Source organism: Oncorhynchus gorbuscha, linkage group LG18 (assembly GCF_021184085.1).
Source record: "Oncorhynchus gorbuscha isolate QuinsamMale2020 ecotype Even-year linkage group LG18, OgorEven_v1.0, whole genome shotgun sequence".
In the NCBI taxonomy this organism is placed as follows: domain Eukaryota; kingdom Metazoa; phylum Chordata; class Actinopteri; order Salmoniformes; family Salmonidae; genus Oncorhynchus; species Oncorhynchus gorbuscha.
This window is the reverse complement of record NC_060190.1, coordinates 40,971,311-40,988,014: the sequence shown is the minus strand read 5'-3', so window position 1 is coordinate 40,988,014 and position 16,704 is coordinate 40,971,311. Positions and strand designations below refer to the sequence as shown.

General features: G+C 40.2%; 1 protein-coding gene across 1 annotated transcript; it reads right to left on the bottom strand.

Annotated features, from left to right (window-relative positions):
- Positions 1-1,940: 1,940 nt before the first annotated feature.
- On the bottom strand, positions 1,941-7,155 carry LOC124003429 (golgin subfamily A member 7-like). The gene is made up of 6 exons (XM_046311686.1): positions 6,812-7,155; positions 6,330-6,455; positions 4,940-5,092; positions 4,425-4,526; positions 4,190-4,249; positions 1,941-3,869 (listed from the first exon to the last, which is right to left on the bottom strand). The coding sequence occupies exons 1-5, from the start codon at positions 6,818-6,820 to the stop codon at positions 4,202-4,204; spliced, it is 438 nt and encodes a 145-aa protein (XP_046167642.1). The 5' UTR covers positions 6,821-7,155; the 3' UTR covers positions 1,941-3,869; positions 4,190-4,201.
- Positions 7,156-16,704: the final 9,549 nt, after the last annotated feature.

Sequence of the window (16,704 nt, the reverse complement as noted above, 5' to 3'; positions counted from 1 at the left end):
CATACATGTAGTTTCAAGTCACCTTGTCTGAGAGAAATGTACATGGTTATCAAAACATCAAGCCAGGGTATGCCTACACCAAACACATCCCTTATTTGACATATTTCTAAAATTCCCTATGGGAAAAATGATTGGAAACATTTAGCAGTTTTATGGGTATTATGACACCTCCACTGTGGGGCTCTGTTTGACACAATTGACTACACATGCTCAATTCTTCAGGAAGCTTTGTTTTCCCATCACTACTAAGTAATAAGTTACCAAGCTATTTTGGGGGGTTGAAAGAATTGAAAAGCATTACAACCTATGAACACAGACACAAACAACATTACCAAGCATAGGCAGCCAACGCTTAAAGAACAGAAAAAGTAGCCAGCCCCTTCCAAATAATTATTGCTGGTTCCATCTGTGTAAATGCGTCCCCTTATGAGCAGGCGCAGAATGCACCCATAAACTGCATTTTATTATATTGCTAATGAACGATTACGCCATTGACTGCAGAATATTGTTAACTGCTATTAAAAATGGTAAGGACTCATTTGCCATTTTTGTCTAGCTAGCTACCATCGCAGGTGATCTAGTAAAAACAAAACTGTATGCAATTTGATGCATGCTATATTTAATTGAGTATGGCTTCTTAGATTTTTCAAGAAAATAGTTTATTAATCGATACAGTACATATAATAAGAACAAACAATACAATAATGAGGAATTAACAGGCAGTTGTATACACCATTGAGAGTCAAAGCATGCTTAAGGTTTCTGTGGTGATTTTGTGTTGTGGTCAATAATTATTTACACATAATTGGACAACATCAAGGATATGGGGTAGTCTAAAAACTCTTCATAATTATGCTAAACCACAGTCAGGGTTGCAGTCCCAATTCCTGTCAATTCACATTAAGTCAAGCTAAGCAGTGACAATAATGAGGTCAGATCTAGGTAAGTGATTTTTAACCTTTTCTTACAAATTCATAAATTAAACTAGCCAATGTGAAAACCTGATTCATATTGGCAATAACAGGTAACCTGTGTGCTTAAAACACTGTGGTTAACCGTCACTACAGAACAGACATCTTCATAATACTATGCAGACCCACACAACATGTTGCATACGAAACAAGTTCATATTGAATAGCCCGCTAAGGTGGCCAAAAGTGCACCCACACCAACTCAATTAGTTCTCATGAACATTTGCATACAAAATGACAGGAGGCTGAATAAAAGGTACAGTATGTCACATTTTAGCATGAACTTTGTTGATTTTTGAGGAGTACAATTTAGTAATACATGAAATAACAAATCATAAAACAGAAACTTATCAGGATTGAAATGTTGTTTCTGTTTTAGGTTTGCAGCCTCCAAGAACAAAAATCCACAAGTTGGAACGCGCTAGCAATGCCCCAGCAATGCCCCAGCAATGCCCCAGCAATGCCCCAGCAATGCCCCAGCAATGCCCCATTCCCCTCTCATTGTTTTTGGACATTAATGCTCAAGTTAGCAGTTGGGTGATTCTCACGAAACAACTTTTAACCATAGCAGTAACAAATTGAGTTATAAAACCATGATGCATCTGCAACAATCATTCTTAAGACTAAGATGCTTAGTTTATGGCATAGTGCCTTACATTTTCACCCCAAATTATCATGACCAAAATGCATCCGGATTAAAATTGGGTAATTTTATAAAATGGTACTACTATTACTAGAAAAGCCTAACTTATTTGAATAAACACAATATGTTTCTGCAGTTTGAGGATAAATCATAAAAATTCTGTACTAGTTGGAAGTTTACATTAAACTATATTTTTTACATATAAAGAGTGTCTGTGGACATGTTTCTCATTACCGTAACACTTTTTCAAATGGCTTTAAAAACTCCTATATTCATTTTTTATAAAGTTTTATTCACCCATGATGCTTCATCTAGAGAAGTAGTCCTTAAAGTTAATTTAATCTTTATTTATGTCTTCAGAATGAGGATCTTATTCTCCCCTTTACGACACTTGACGACCTCATTACCAAAATGAGAGAAATGCTAAAATTGGGAAAAACAAAAAACTTGGAGAACCATCACCTTACCAGCATGGAGGTATGAATGGGCTTTAGTGATGTGGTCCATTTGCAAGCAATAGGAGACAGCAGACTGAGCTAAGTGCCTCATTACCGCATCACTTATGTCTTTCGTTAATGAGAACCTTAATTTCGGTAACGATAATAACCTCATTTTAATGTATAGTTGATGGGTGTGCTGTGGTGGTAACTAATTATTTACTAGGACTACAGCTTACACCTATTGTATAGATTTTTGGTAAAACATCAGTTATTCGATTAAGTAGGACCAAATAATTATGGGTGTAAACCCCATTTAATTGACCTAAAGCCACAATCTGGAGTTTGTTTCAACAAAGAGCAGCCCTGCCACTTAAAGGAGGATATCCCCCATTTTGACATGTGTACCTGTTTTACCTCTCTTTTTGTCAAATATCCCACAGATACTTTTTTGGCATATCATGCTATGCCATTTGCCCATAAAATGCCATTCAATTTACAAACCCATCTAAAATACCTTAGAACCACACATATCCACATCCTAATACACCAATATTACCTGTAGAAAGTGTCACCTTTTTATGCTTAAGTCCACTTTCACTTTTGAAAATACATGCACGTAATTACAGTACTTATGCAAAATTAAGGTATTTTAGACAATTGTATTAAGACCAGTGATTTTCATATTACCCAAATCATTTGGGATTGACAAATGACACATTTGATGAATCTAACAGAGCTCAGTACAGTTTTTAAACGGCAAACTATGCAACACTCATTACCAAAACATGTATTCTCATCGCCGGATCCAACTTATCATTACCGTAATAAACCAATATTTAGGAAATATTACAAAAAGTCAAATGTATACTTGTAATGTTGGCTTAATTTGATAGTGTGCCTTTTGTTCTTTATCCAAATAGGTTTACATAAAAACAAGTAATTATCACCAAAAAAAACAAGATTCAGAAAAGGTTGTATGTTGCAGTAATGAAAAATTACAAAACACATGAATAATTTAATTTTAAATATATTTGTTTTCAGTGTTTAACTCAGGCCTTTTCATTAGGTGGGCAATGTTAAAAAAATATATAGAAATTGGTTTGTCTATTACTTTTTGGGGACTTCGAAAACTATTACGGTAATGAAAATGTTTGCATTGGTAGTTGTGGAAATGCATAATATCTGATAAATAAACATAACAATAACTCTGAAATGGATAACTAGAAATCCTATTCTTAGAGGAATTGTGGTGGAAAATGTGTTTATTTCTTGTTGTCAAGTGCCAGCTTTGTGAGAATCACCCAGTTGGTGTCAGCGGCTTAGTAGAAAAATATGTATCATCGTGGATTACAGTTTCTCCTGGCCCGTAGACAACTGTCAAGTTAAGGAACCATCTTGCTAATGTTGTAATTTTGGTGAACCAAAGAGGGTATATTAAAACACAGTTTTAAAAACTGTGGATGAACTACACCTTTAAAGGCCATTTGTATTTGGAGATATTACACAATGCACCTTTAATGAGTAAGAGTTTAAAATGGCAATACAAAAGAAAACGGCACCATTCATACTAAAGGTGTGGTATTGGTTAACTAGAATAAGACATTTTCACATGTTCAAATTAATAATCTCAATAAACATGTAAAAACAGGGAGTGTTTGTTTCAGCGGGTCATAGGTTACTAGCACACATAGCCCATCCCTTTTGTGAAATAAATAAAAACAATTATCTACATCCAGAAAGACATCCATACATCCAGAAGGAATTATTGATGGGTGTGGTGAGATAATTGAGATGCACCAGGTCAAATAGGCCATCCTGCATGAGAGCAAAAACAAACAAGTGTCAAATTAAGAATACTATGAAGGTAGTCTTGATAGCTTATAGCTGTAGGCCAAGAGCTGTGATCGTGAAATAACATTTATTATAATTGCTGCTCCTTAACCTCAGGGAATCAAAGCATATCATTTGACAGGATCTACAAGTCAATATTCTTCCATTCTTTCTAATTATTTAGAAACTTTAGTGAGGTTGCTGTGAAACTTAGTAACATTTTCCATTGATATCCCCAGATAAGAGTGCAGGTTGAGAAGAAAGCTCATTTCAATTAGGTGAATGATTTCTCTGAAAACACTCACCTTTGGTGTGGTTCATCTTCCGGAGCCAATACTTCTGTCCTCAAAAATGGTGATTTCAACCTGGTGAGAGGGTTAGTTAAGGAAACTAGGATTCAGCAGGACATTAAAGAAGGTTACACATGAAAGGTCTGAGTGTGTCCCAAATGGCATCCTATACAGCGCACTACTTTTGACCAGACCAGTGCAATTTGGGATGTACCCTGTTTGTGTGAGCCACCAAGACAGTAATGGATACAACCCTGAGACCTCTCTCTATTGGGTCTGTCAGCAGGAGTCCAAGAGGAGCGTAGATCTTCTCATTCTGCTCCTTGACGAACCTAGCGATTTTCTTCAATACCTAGAGACAAAAAAAGTAAGCCCTTTCACCCATTCATGGCTTGGCCTCATAAAAAGACTACATCCAATATGGCCACTGGGTCCACGTGTCATTCAACATTGGTTAAGTCCCAAATGACACCCGTTTCCCTAAAAAGTGCAATACATATTGTCTAGTTCTGTTTTTCCCTCAGCAGGAAAAAAACTGAACTAGACAATACATTTGCGCCAGGTGTGATATCGCTCCTAAATAGCTCGTGCTAATATTCCTATCAAACCCAGTAAGGCCAGCAGGCTAGTCTCTTTTTATTGGTATGTAACTTATGAAGGTTGTACTGTCAATTTGTTTTGTATTTAAACGTGTACATGATACTTGCAACAAAATGTCCCCAAAGGGACAATAAAGTCAATAAAGCAAAAGACTTAGGGACCTACTTTCTCATAGTGGGTCTCCATACAGAGGAAGATTGTGTAGGCGGTCATGCAGGCTAAGCAGCCCTCCAGGTAAGACTTGCCACCAATTTTCTCAGCCTCGGCGTAAAGGTTGTTAAGTGTCTGCATCGTCTCCTCAAACTGCTGCTTATCAACCTGAAACAATAACCCCTCAGTAAAAAGGTCTGCATGGCCAAATTCACACCTTTGAAAAGGAAACAGCTGAGTAGCTAGTTGTATCCACACATTGGGCCTAATTCAGGTGCTAATAAAGGTGAACATTGTACACAATCTTAAAGAAACCAATTCATTTCTAAGTACCTTTGTGTGCATGTATGTTAATAAAGTGCTGAGCGATTAACCGGAATTTCAGGTATTTTTCCATTTTTTAAAAACAACTAATTGACCGGCATCGGTTCAATTATTTGAATTCCATGTGTTTTTCCATTGAGTTCAATGCGCACATCACACAGTTTCTCTAGAGATAAATCAGATCCAGCCTGAACTGTGCGATGTAGTAGGGAGTTGCTGTTTCCAACAGTAATATTTTATAGTTTAGTGCATAAAATGCGGCCAATAATCCATTGTGCATCTACTTGACTGGTCTGTTTGTTTTAAGCCTGCTACGAAGAGAGAAGGATGTGCAATTGTGAGGTGATAAAAAGAGTGGAGGTGTCATAATACCCATAAAACCTAATGGTCAAATATGTGAGTGGTTTCCACTCGTTCCCCCCTCCAGGGTATTTTTGAAACACTTCAAATAAGGGCTGTGTTTCATGTAGGCTTACCCTGGCGTGACGTTTTGATAACCATGTAAATCTCACTTGGACAAGGTGACATTAATCAATATATTTGTCTCTACTTACTCTCAGATTTAAAAATGCTACTTGGCATCAAAGTAGACATCACGCAACGCTCCTGCACGACATCTCTAGCCGACACCTTTGCTAACAGATATTGTGTCCATTGAAAACTTGCACAAGACAGTTCACAGAATTGTCCATTTAAAGAAATGTAGCCAATTAATTCATTACTACATTTAGCTAACATTAGATATATATGGATGAACTATCTAGTATTTATAAAATAGTCAGACAGCATAGGCATCAGCTCTATAAAATAAATGTAATATACAAAACTGAAATATTTTATTAAAGTTGTGAATAAATGATGGTTAATAGGGGATAAGCAGTAATGGGCCATCTATACCATCATGTGACTTATGAATTGTTTTATTCTGTGTTCCAGCATTCAACCCACAATGAATAGTTCATTTAATGTAAAAATAAAAATAAATAAATAATAATCAAAACCCGTGATTATTTGTATATAATCGAACCGAAACGACCTTTTAAAAAAGCACAAATCGCTCAGCACTGGTGCGTTATCATACCCTGGACTCCAGCTCGGAGGGGAACTTGGTCTGGAACTTGCAGATTTTACCCGAGTTGTAGTCCCTCTGGACATACACTTTGAAGGCGACGGCTGCTTGTTGCTGCAGCTCCTGTAAGCTGTGCGTCTGGGTGGGGTAACGCATGAATTAAGTGAGGAAAGCATGACTTGAAAAAACATCTCATGGGATCACTTGAATCCACCATAATTGTAATTATTGGGTTAAGCTAGCTAACGTTACACATCTCTGCTTCAGACAGACTAACGTTATGGGCCTTAAGATGTTTTTGGAAACCGGGCCCTGGACAGGCAGAGAGCTAACTAACGTTAGCTAACGTACCTAGTTTGCTAGGCTAGTAGACCAAGCACCACAGCACAGGCAGCCACCAATTGGTGATATCTAATTTGGTCAGACACGGCTTATAATATAGTTGTAAATGTCTCAATACACACAGTTAAAACACAAATGTGAACGCAATTTACCTCCGCCATAATGGACTGAGTGAGTGTTCCTTCCTCCAGCTAGCTCACTACTGCCGCGTTCAAACCAACTGGGATCTCGAGGTAAAACGAGCTCGGAATTCCAACTCCGGAACTAGTGCTTCTTTCTAGTGCCGCGTCCAAAACAACTGGGAACTCGAAAAAATACGAGGTAAAATCATGACGTCAGTTGTCCTCAGGTCGGAAAGTCGGAGCTCAAGAAAAAGGCCCGAGTTCGAGTTGGAATTCTGAGTTCGATAACCATTCAAATAAAAAAAAATCTTCCGAGTTCTGTTGTTTTGAAAGCTCGGAAGTCTGAGATTTCTGGGACCGAGTTCCGAACTCCCAGTTGGTTTGAACGCGGCATAAACTCCGACCTGAAGAACACTGACGTCATGATTTGATCTGTATTTTGTCAAAGTTTCCAGTTGTTTTGAACGCTGCATGACACCACTGTGAAGCGGGCAAGAATAACTACGCACTTCCTGGTCACGGATTTTTGGAATCCTTTAGAATTAGAGTCCTTTCCTATATACTTTCTAAAAGAATAACTAGGGCGAAATGATAAGTAATTTGCATAACTATCGATATATTTGATACTACTTATCATACGCCTGGGGCGGCAGGGTAGCCTAGTGGTTAGAGCGTTGGTCTAGTAACCGGAAAGTCAACCCCCCGAGCTGACAAGGTACAAATCTGTCGTTCTGCCACCAAGCAGTTAACCCACTGTTCTTAGGCCGTCATTGAAAATAATAATTTGTTCTTAACTGACTTGCCTGTTTAAATAAAGGTAAAATTAATACAAAGAATTATTGAAAATATTTCTGTAAGTTATTTGTTTATTTTTCCAAGCCTAAATGGTCAACCATGTTTTTTAATGTGTGTACATTTATTGCACAGTACATCATTGCTTGTACTGTTGTGTTACAGTAAAAGGGTGGTCCGTTCTACTCAGGAGAAAAACATATTGATACAACAGTAGCTAAAATGGTGAAGTCTGTCCATAATAAATCCCTACTCTACCTTCTAAACAGCACTATCAACAAGGCATGTCATACAGGTCCTAGTTTTGTCACACCTGACGATTGTTCAGTTGTGTAGTCAGGTGCCACCAAGAGAGACGTAGGAAAATTACAATTGGCTCAGAACAGGGCAGCACGGCTGGCCCTTGGATGTATACAGAGAGTATACATGAATATTGTGCATGTCAATCTCTCCTGGCTCAAAGTGGAGGAGTGATTAACTTCATAAATACTTGTATTTGTGAGAGATATTGACATGTTGAATGCACCGAGCTGTCTGTTAGAACTACTGGCACACAGCTCGGACACCCATGCATACCCCACAAGACATGCCACCAGAGGTCTCTTCACAGTCCCCAAGTCCAGAACAGACTATGAGAGGCGCATGGTATTACATAGAGCCATGACTACATGGAACTCTATTCCACATCAAGTAACATTTTATTTAAAAAAACAGTAAATAATACACATTCTGGAACAAATCAAAATCAAATCCAACTTTGTCACATGCGCGGAATACAACAAGTGTAGACCTTACCGTGAAATGCTTACTTACAAGCCCTTAACCAACAGTGCAGTTCAAGAAGAGTTAAGAAAATATTTACCAAATAGACTAAAGTAAAAAAAATGAGAATAAAATGTAACACAATAAGAATAACAAGGCTATATACAGGGGGTACCGGTTCCGAGTCAGTGTGTGGGGGTACAGGTTAGTTGAAGGTAATTTGTACATGTAGGTAGGGGTGAAGTGACTATGCATAGATAATAAACAGCGAGTAGCAGCAGTGTACAAAAGGAGGGGGGGGGGGGTCAATGTAACAGCATGGACTGTAAAGCAACACGAACATAGGCACAGACATATGCATACACACACACGATAACATACGCACTATACACACATATGGTGTGTTTACAGACATATTCAATCTCTCCCTGTCTGCTGTCCCCACATGCTTCAAGATGGCCACCATTGTTCCTGTACCCAAGAATGCAAAGGTAACTGAACTAAATGACTATCGCCCAGTAGCACTCACTTCCATCATCATGAAGTGCTTTGAGAGGCTAGTTAAGGATCATATCACCTCTACCTTACCTGTCACCCTAGACCGACTTCAATTTGCTTTACCGCCCCAATAGGTCCACAGACAATGCAATCACCATCACACTGCACACTGCCCTATCCCATCTGAACAAGAGGAATACCTATGTAAGTAAGAATGATGTTCATTGACTATAGCTCAGCATTCAACACCATAGTACCCTCCAAACTCATCATTAAGCTTGAGGGCCTGGGTCTCAACCCCGCCCTGTGCAATTGGGTCCTGGACTTCCTGACGGGCTTGCCCCAGGTGGTGAAAGGTAGAAAACAACATCTCCACTTTGCTGATCCTCAACACTGGGGCCCCACAAGGGTGTGTGCTCAGCCCCCTCCTGTACTCCCTGTTCACCCATGACTGCTTGGCCATGCACCTCCAACTCAATCATCAAGTTTACAGATGATACAACAGTAGTAGGCTTGATTACCAACAATGACAAGACAGCCTACAGGGAGGAGTTGAGCGCTCTCGGAGTGTGATGTCAGGAAACTAACCTCTCACTCATTGTACACACGGCAACTGCAGCGCCCACAACCCCTGGGCTCTCCAGAGGGTGGTGCGGTCTGCACAACGCATCACCGGGGGCAAACTACCTGCCCTCCAGGACATCTACAGCACCCGATGTCACAGGAAGGCCAAACTGGCAATCAAGGACAACAACCATCTAAGCCACTGCCTGTTCACCTCGCTATCATCCAGAAGGCGAGGTCAGTACAGGTTCATCAAAGCTGGGACCGAAAGACTGAAAAACAGCTTCTATCTCAAGGCCATCAGACTGTTAAACAGCCTTCACTAGCACAGAGAGGCTGTTGCCTACATACAGACGTGAAATCATTGGCTACTTTAATAAATAGAACACTAGACAGTTTAATAATGCCACTTTAAAAATGTTTACATATCTTGCATTTCTCATCTCATATGTACAGTGGGGCAAAAAAGTATTTAGTCAGTCACCAATTGTGCAAGTTCTCCCACTTAAAAAGATGAGAGAGGCCTGTAATTTTCATCATAGGTACACTTCAACTATGACAGACACAATGACTTTCATTTCATTGCCGTTGTCATTGCCAACAAAGGGTATATAACAAAGTATTGAGATAAACTTTTGTTATTGACCAAATACTTATTTTCCTCCGTAATTTGCAAATAAATTCATAAAAAATCCTACAATGTGATTTTGTTTTTTGCCCCATTGTATATACTGTATTCTATACTATTGCATCTTAGCCTATGTGCTCTGACATTGCTCATCCATATATTTATATATTCTTATTCCATTCCTTTATTTAGATTTGTGTGTATCAGGTATTTGTTGTGGAATTGTTAAATGAACTAGAAGCACAAGCACTTCGCTACACTCGCAATAACATCTGCTATCCATGTGTATGTGACCAATACATTTGATTTGATTTTTACACATGGATTTTGTGTTGTAGATATGTGGTAGTGGAGTAGGGGCCTGAAGGCATACACTTAGTGTGTTGTGAAATCTGTTGTGAATGTATAGTAATGTTTTTAAAATTGTATAACTGCCTTGAATTTTTCTGGGTCCCAGGAAGAGTAGATGCTGACTTGGCAGCAGGTAATGGGGATCCATAATAAATTAAAATACTTATATAGTTTCCAAATCCACAGAGTTTACACCCAGAGGAGCTTCGCTGCGTCGCGGCCCTCAGAGTATGGCCAATCAGCTTAAATGCAGTACGATTTTTGCTATTGTGCGTTCCCCAGGTAGTGAGCGGAATGGCATCTCTTGAGAGGGCAAGAACGAGATGTATATTAGAGGAATTGCAATATTATCATAAGGAGACATATACTTAGAATAAAGAGGAGGAATGTAGAGAAAGAGATGTAGAAGAGGTCAAAGAGAGAAAGGGAGGAAGAGGGTGATCTTGAATCAGTTAAAAATTGCTGAAAAAAGGGAGGTGGTTTGTTGAAGAAGAATGGTAGAAAGTACAGTGCCTTCGGAAAGTATTCAAACCCCTTGACGTTTTCCACATTTTGTTACGTTACAGCCTTAATCTAAAATATATTACATAAATAAACATTCTCAGAAATCTATACACAATGCACCATAATGACAAAGCAATAAACAGGTTTATAATTTTTTTTACACCTTTATTAAAAATAAATAACAGAAATACATTATTTTACAGACTCTTTGTTATGAGACTCAAAATTGAGCTCAGGTGCATCCTGTTTCCATTGATTATCCTTGAGATGTTTCTACAACTTGATTGCAGTCCACCTCTGGTAAATTTAATTGATTGGACATGATTTGGAAAGGCACACCTGTCTATATAAGATCCCACAGTTGACAGTGCACGTCAGAGAAAAAAACAAGGTCGAAGGAATTGTCCATAGAGCTCCAAGACAGGATTGTGTTGAGGCACAGATCTGGGGATGCGTACCAACAAATGTCTGCAGCATTGAAGGTCCCTAAGAACACAGTGGTCAGCCACCAAGACTCTTCCAAGAGCTGGCCGCCTGGCCAAACTGAACAATTGGGGGAGAAGGACACTGGTCAGGACGGTGACCAAGAACATGATGGTCACTCTGACAGAGCTCTAGAGTTGCTCTGTGGAGATGCGAGAACCTTCCAGAAGGACAACTATCTCTGCAGCACTCCGCCAATCAGGCCTTTATAGTAGAGTGGCCAGGTGGAAGGCACGCCTCAGTAAAAGCAGAGCCGGACCTGACCTCTCTGGGGCCCTAAGGAAAATTCTGCTAACGGGCCCTCCTACCTGACCCCTGAGCCATGTAAACCATTTGCCACACAGTCACACCTGACACCCCAGTGCTCCCACTACAATCCTCCCTCCTTTAAAACAGTTTGCTCCATCTGTCGGTCTAAGAATAACTAGACCTATACCGAACGAGGTATAAACAAAAAATATTTATTGAATATAAGATTTTCTATAGAATCTTAAGATAAGTTAATATTAACATTAACATAAATAAGAAATTGTAGAAAATATCAAATGTAGAAAATAATCAAATATAACACTGAGCTTTGGCTCTGCTGCCTGGTAATTAGTCCAGTCCTCACAATATTATACAATTAGCTTTGTCTATACAATGTAAACATAGGCTATGGCTGCTATGGTTCCCTCTACAGCCTGGGCATTTTCAGCACCAGTCTATCTGGACTGTCTGGAAGACGTTGAGAAAGTATGTCACATAGTTAAGCAGTCATTTACACAAATGCACTTGTGCCATACAATCTTAAATGTTACTAAGTGTGTAAACATTTGAATGTTTGAATTAAAATCTTACCATCAAAATATTCCTCTTCTGCACTTTATTGCACTTTATTGAGGCAAAATCATCAATGATGTCAAATCATCAATTATCAACTGCATCTGGCCCATTCAGACTGGCTCCCCCAGATTTGATTTTATACATTTTAAAATATAAAATACTATTTATACTATGGCTTGGCTGAATACTTGATGGTTATTATTTACTGAGAGCTGTGCATCCATATTGCCCAGTATGCCCAGCTAATCAACATTTTAAATTCAATATATAAATCAATAGTCAGTGTTAATCCATTGCTTTCCATCTTGCATTAGTCCAGAGTTGTAACTAAACCTTGACTGAGAGACTTGATAATCATTGTCTTGTTTTAAAATGATGTGCTCCTATGGGGAGTGTCATCACACCCATATATCGTCTGGACTGGTCCCCACAGGGGTTGCTGCTGGAAAGCGCAAGTTTCATTTCGTGCACGCGCGTTTGAATGCATGTTCACGCTTGACGCGGTTGTCTTTTTCAAGTTGCAGTTTATAAACACTGTTGCCCGTTGGCGTTTATCAAACGTAATAAATAGGTGTATTTCACTCTCACTTTTGTTATGCACAAAGTCACAGAACACAGTCCTGGAAGTGGCTGGCAAGCAAGCAAGACACAGACAGACCAAGAGATGCACTGCCCAGCTAGGTTAGCCAAAAGGCACCTAAAGACTCTCTGAACATGAGAAACAAGATTCTATGGTCTGAGGAAACCAAGATCAAACTTTTTGGCGGGAATGCCAAGCGTCACATCTGGAGTAAACCTTGCATCATCCCGATGGTGAAGCATGGGGATGGCAGAATCATGATGTGGGGATGTTTTTCAGCGACAGGGACTGGGAGACTAGTCAGGATCGAGGCAAAGATGAACGGAGCAAAGTACAGAGAGTTCCTTGATGAAAACCTGCTCCAGAACGCTCAGGACCTCAGACTGGGGCAAAAGTTCACCTTCCAAAAGGACAATGACCCTAAGCACACAGCCAAGACAATGCAGGAGTGGCTTCGGGACAAGTCTCTGAATGTCCTTGAGTGGCTCAGCCAGAACCCAATTGAACAGCTCTGGAGAGACCTGAAAATAGCTGTGCAGTGACGCCCCCCATCCAACCTGACAGAGCTTGAGAGGATATGCAGAGAGGAATGTGAGAAACTCCCCAAATACTGGTGTGCCAAGCTTATAGCGTCATACCCAAGAAGACTCAAGGCTTAATCGCTGTCAAAGGGGATGAGTAAAGGGTCTGAATACTTATGTAAATGGGATATTTCAGGGTTTAACAAAATATGAATTAGCAAAAATGTTTTTGCTTTGTCATTATGGGGTATTGTGTGTAGATTGATGAGGGGGAAAAAAACAATTGAATCAATTTTAGAATAAGGCAATAACATAACAAAATGTTTAAAAAGTCAATGGGTCTGAATACTTTCAGAAGGCGCTATATAAGCAAGCTGTATGTCAGAACGAAGACAGGAGGAGAAATGGAAGTGAGGTGCCTTTGGGTGAAAACAGAGTTGTGTGTTGTGGAATCGGTGAAGGTCACCAGAAATGGTCTTGTGATAATTGTTTGTGTTTCTGTTGGTCATGCGCTCAGCCTCAAACAAATGGGGACAAGAGATGTGAATTGTTTTGCTCTCGAGAAAAGGAATGCCATTGAAAGGAGTGATTACTGGGATTAATGTGAAAGTTGACCAACTGAAGGGGAAGATTCCCGTGATGCTCGTCGTTTGGTGCGACACAGACACAGTGGCGTGAGTGGTGAAACAGAAGAGTCTTTGTCTGTTTTTTTGTTTGTTTTGATTTTGAGTCTTTGCCTGACAAAGTGATAGGATATATAAGTTATCCCGTATAAGCTTTTGTGCCGAATACATTATGGTGTTACAGGTGCCAAGCTTATGGGCATGTGGCAGAAGTGTGTATATAACAGTGCGAGAGTGCATAGTTGGATGGTGAGCCGTGCATTGCATTTAATTTTGTGCTGTTTCTATCAGGTACATTGTTAAATATATTATATTGTATATTGTAATTGTATTATTTTGGTAACTACATGCCCAGTGAACAATCACCAAACCAGTGTGCGTGAGTGCAGAGTTGGATGGTGAGCCGTGCATTGCATGACGTGGAATATTGTGCTGTTCCTATCAGAGTAAAGCTCCGTGACTGGTGCTACAAGTTGGAGTTCGTGTCGATGATTGATTGTACACAATGCAAGCAGAGTACTGTTACATGTAGGAGGGAAGTTCCTAGGTGTGAGAAGTGTGCAGAAGGGCATGAGACAAAGGAATGTGTAGCATTGAGGGAAGAAGCACTGTGTATTAATTGTAGCGGTGCCCATGGGGCTGGGGATCAGAAATGTCTGGTTGAGGTTACCAGGGTTAGAGTAGTGCAGAAGTTGTCATATTAAGCTGAGGCAGTGAGGAAAGTAGAGGAAGATGGGTCAAGGTGGAGGTATCCTGAGAGGAGTGGTGTGAGTAGTAGAACTGTACCAGTACAGAGGGATAGGCCAACAAGGGATATGTTTCAGTAAGATTGGATTTTTAGCGTTTATAGAAATGGTTATCAACTGTACAGCAGGGACGTAAGTCACAGTAAATTGAGGTTATGTTGGCAGCAGCAGAGTAGTATTTGGGTGTACGAGACTTGACGTCAGAGGAGTTACAGGGTGTGTTGAGTGGTGGTGTCCCGTCCTTTCAGGATGTTGGCCTGAGGTAGGTCTAGATAGATTGAAATAGTGGAGTAGGGTGGTGGGTTTTTACATTACATTTACATTTAAGTCATTTAGCAGACGCTCTTATCCAGAGCGACTTATAAATTGGTGCATTCACCTTATGACATCCAGTGGAACAGCCACTTTACAATAGTGCCTCTAAATCTTTTAAGGGGGGTAGAAGGATTACTTTATCCTATCCTAGGTATTCCTTAAAGAGGTGGGGTTTCAGGTGTCTCCGGAAGGTGGTGATTGACTCCGCTGTCCTGGCGTCGTGAGGGAGTTTGTTCCACCATTGGGGGGCCAGAGCAGCGAACAGTTTTGACTGGGCTGAGCGGGAACTGTACTTCCTCAGTGGTAGGGAGGCGAGCAGGCCAGAGGTGGATGAACGCAGTGCCCTTGTTTGGGTGTAGGGCCTGATCAGAGCCTGGAGGTACTGAGGTGCCGTTCCCCTCACAGCTCCGTAGGCAAGCACCATGGTCTTGTAGCGGATGCGAGCTTCAACTGGAAGCCAGTGGAGAGAGCGGAGGAGTGGGGTGACGTGAGAGAACTTGGGAAGGTTGAACACCAGACGGGCTGCAGCGTTCTGGATGAGTTGTAGGGGTTTAATGGCACAGGCAGGGAGCCCAGCCAACAGCGAGTTGCAGTAATCCAGACGGGAGATGACAAGTGCCTGGATTAGGACCTGCGCCGCTTCCTGTGTGAGGGGTTAGATGGTAGGGTATTTGAGGGCTGACTGCTCCGGGAGAAGATAGGGTGTGTTATGTGTTGTTTAAGCACGCACTGAACAGTGTGTTGGAAGCAGTGTTAGGGTTGTATAATAAGGTGTGGAGGACTGGGATGCGGGGTGGAAACGTGCGGTGCCATTTGTCAAACCTAGGTCTATCGCGCTGACTTCCAACGTGTAAGTTGATGGAAAAGATGGTAGTGAGTAGGATGATGTATTTTGTGGAAGTTAGGGGTTTGATGAGTGTAGCACAGAGGGGTTTCAGGAGAGGGCGGTCTGCCATGGATGCCCTGGTGACAGTTAGTACAGAGATAGCCAAGGCCCTGTCAATAAAAGAGGGGATGAGTGTTGTGTATTTTGACATTGAGAAAGCTTATGATACCATGTGGAGGGAAGGGTTTTTGATAAAATCAAATCACATTTTATTGGTTACATACACATATTCAGCAGATGTTATTTAAAAAATATTTATATTTCACCTTTATTTAACCAGGTAGGCTAGTTGAGAACAAGTTCTCATTTACAAATTGGCCAAGATAAAGCAAAGCAGTGCGACACAAACAACAGAGTTACACATGGAATAAACAAAAAAAGTCTATATATAGTGTGTGCAAATGAGGTAAGATAAGGGAGGTAAAGGCAATAAATAGGCCATTTTTATTGCTGGTGTAGTGAACTGGTTAGTGTCTTCACTGACATTTTCAACTTCTCCCTGACCGAGTCTGTAATGCCTACAGGTACCAGTCAAAGTTTGGACACACCTACTCATTCCAGGGTTCTTCTTTATTTTTTACTATTTTCTACATTGTAGAATAATAGTGAAAACATCAAAACTATGAAATGACATATATGGAATCATGTGGTAACCAAAAAAGTGTTAAACAAATTCAAAGTAGCCACCCTTTGCTTTGATGACAGCTTTGCACACTCTTGGCATTCTCTCAACCAGATTCATGAGGTAGTCACCTGGAATGCATTTCAATTAACAGGTGTGAATTGTGTCATGAATTTACTTTCATTCATCTGATGACTGTAATTTATTTCACCCACTAACTATG

Coding starts and splice junctions, on each gene's coding strand:
- LOC124003429 (XM_046311686.1), bottom strand. Junction 5,093..6,329: donor CCTCCGAGCTGGAGTCCAGG/GTATGATAACGC, acceptor TTATTGTTTCAG/GTTGATAAGCAGCAGTTTGA. Junction 4,527..4,939: donor TGGAGACCCACTATGAGAAA/GTAGGTCCCTAA, acceptor TTTTGTCTCTAG/GTATTGAAGAAAATCGCTAG.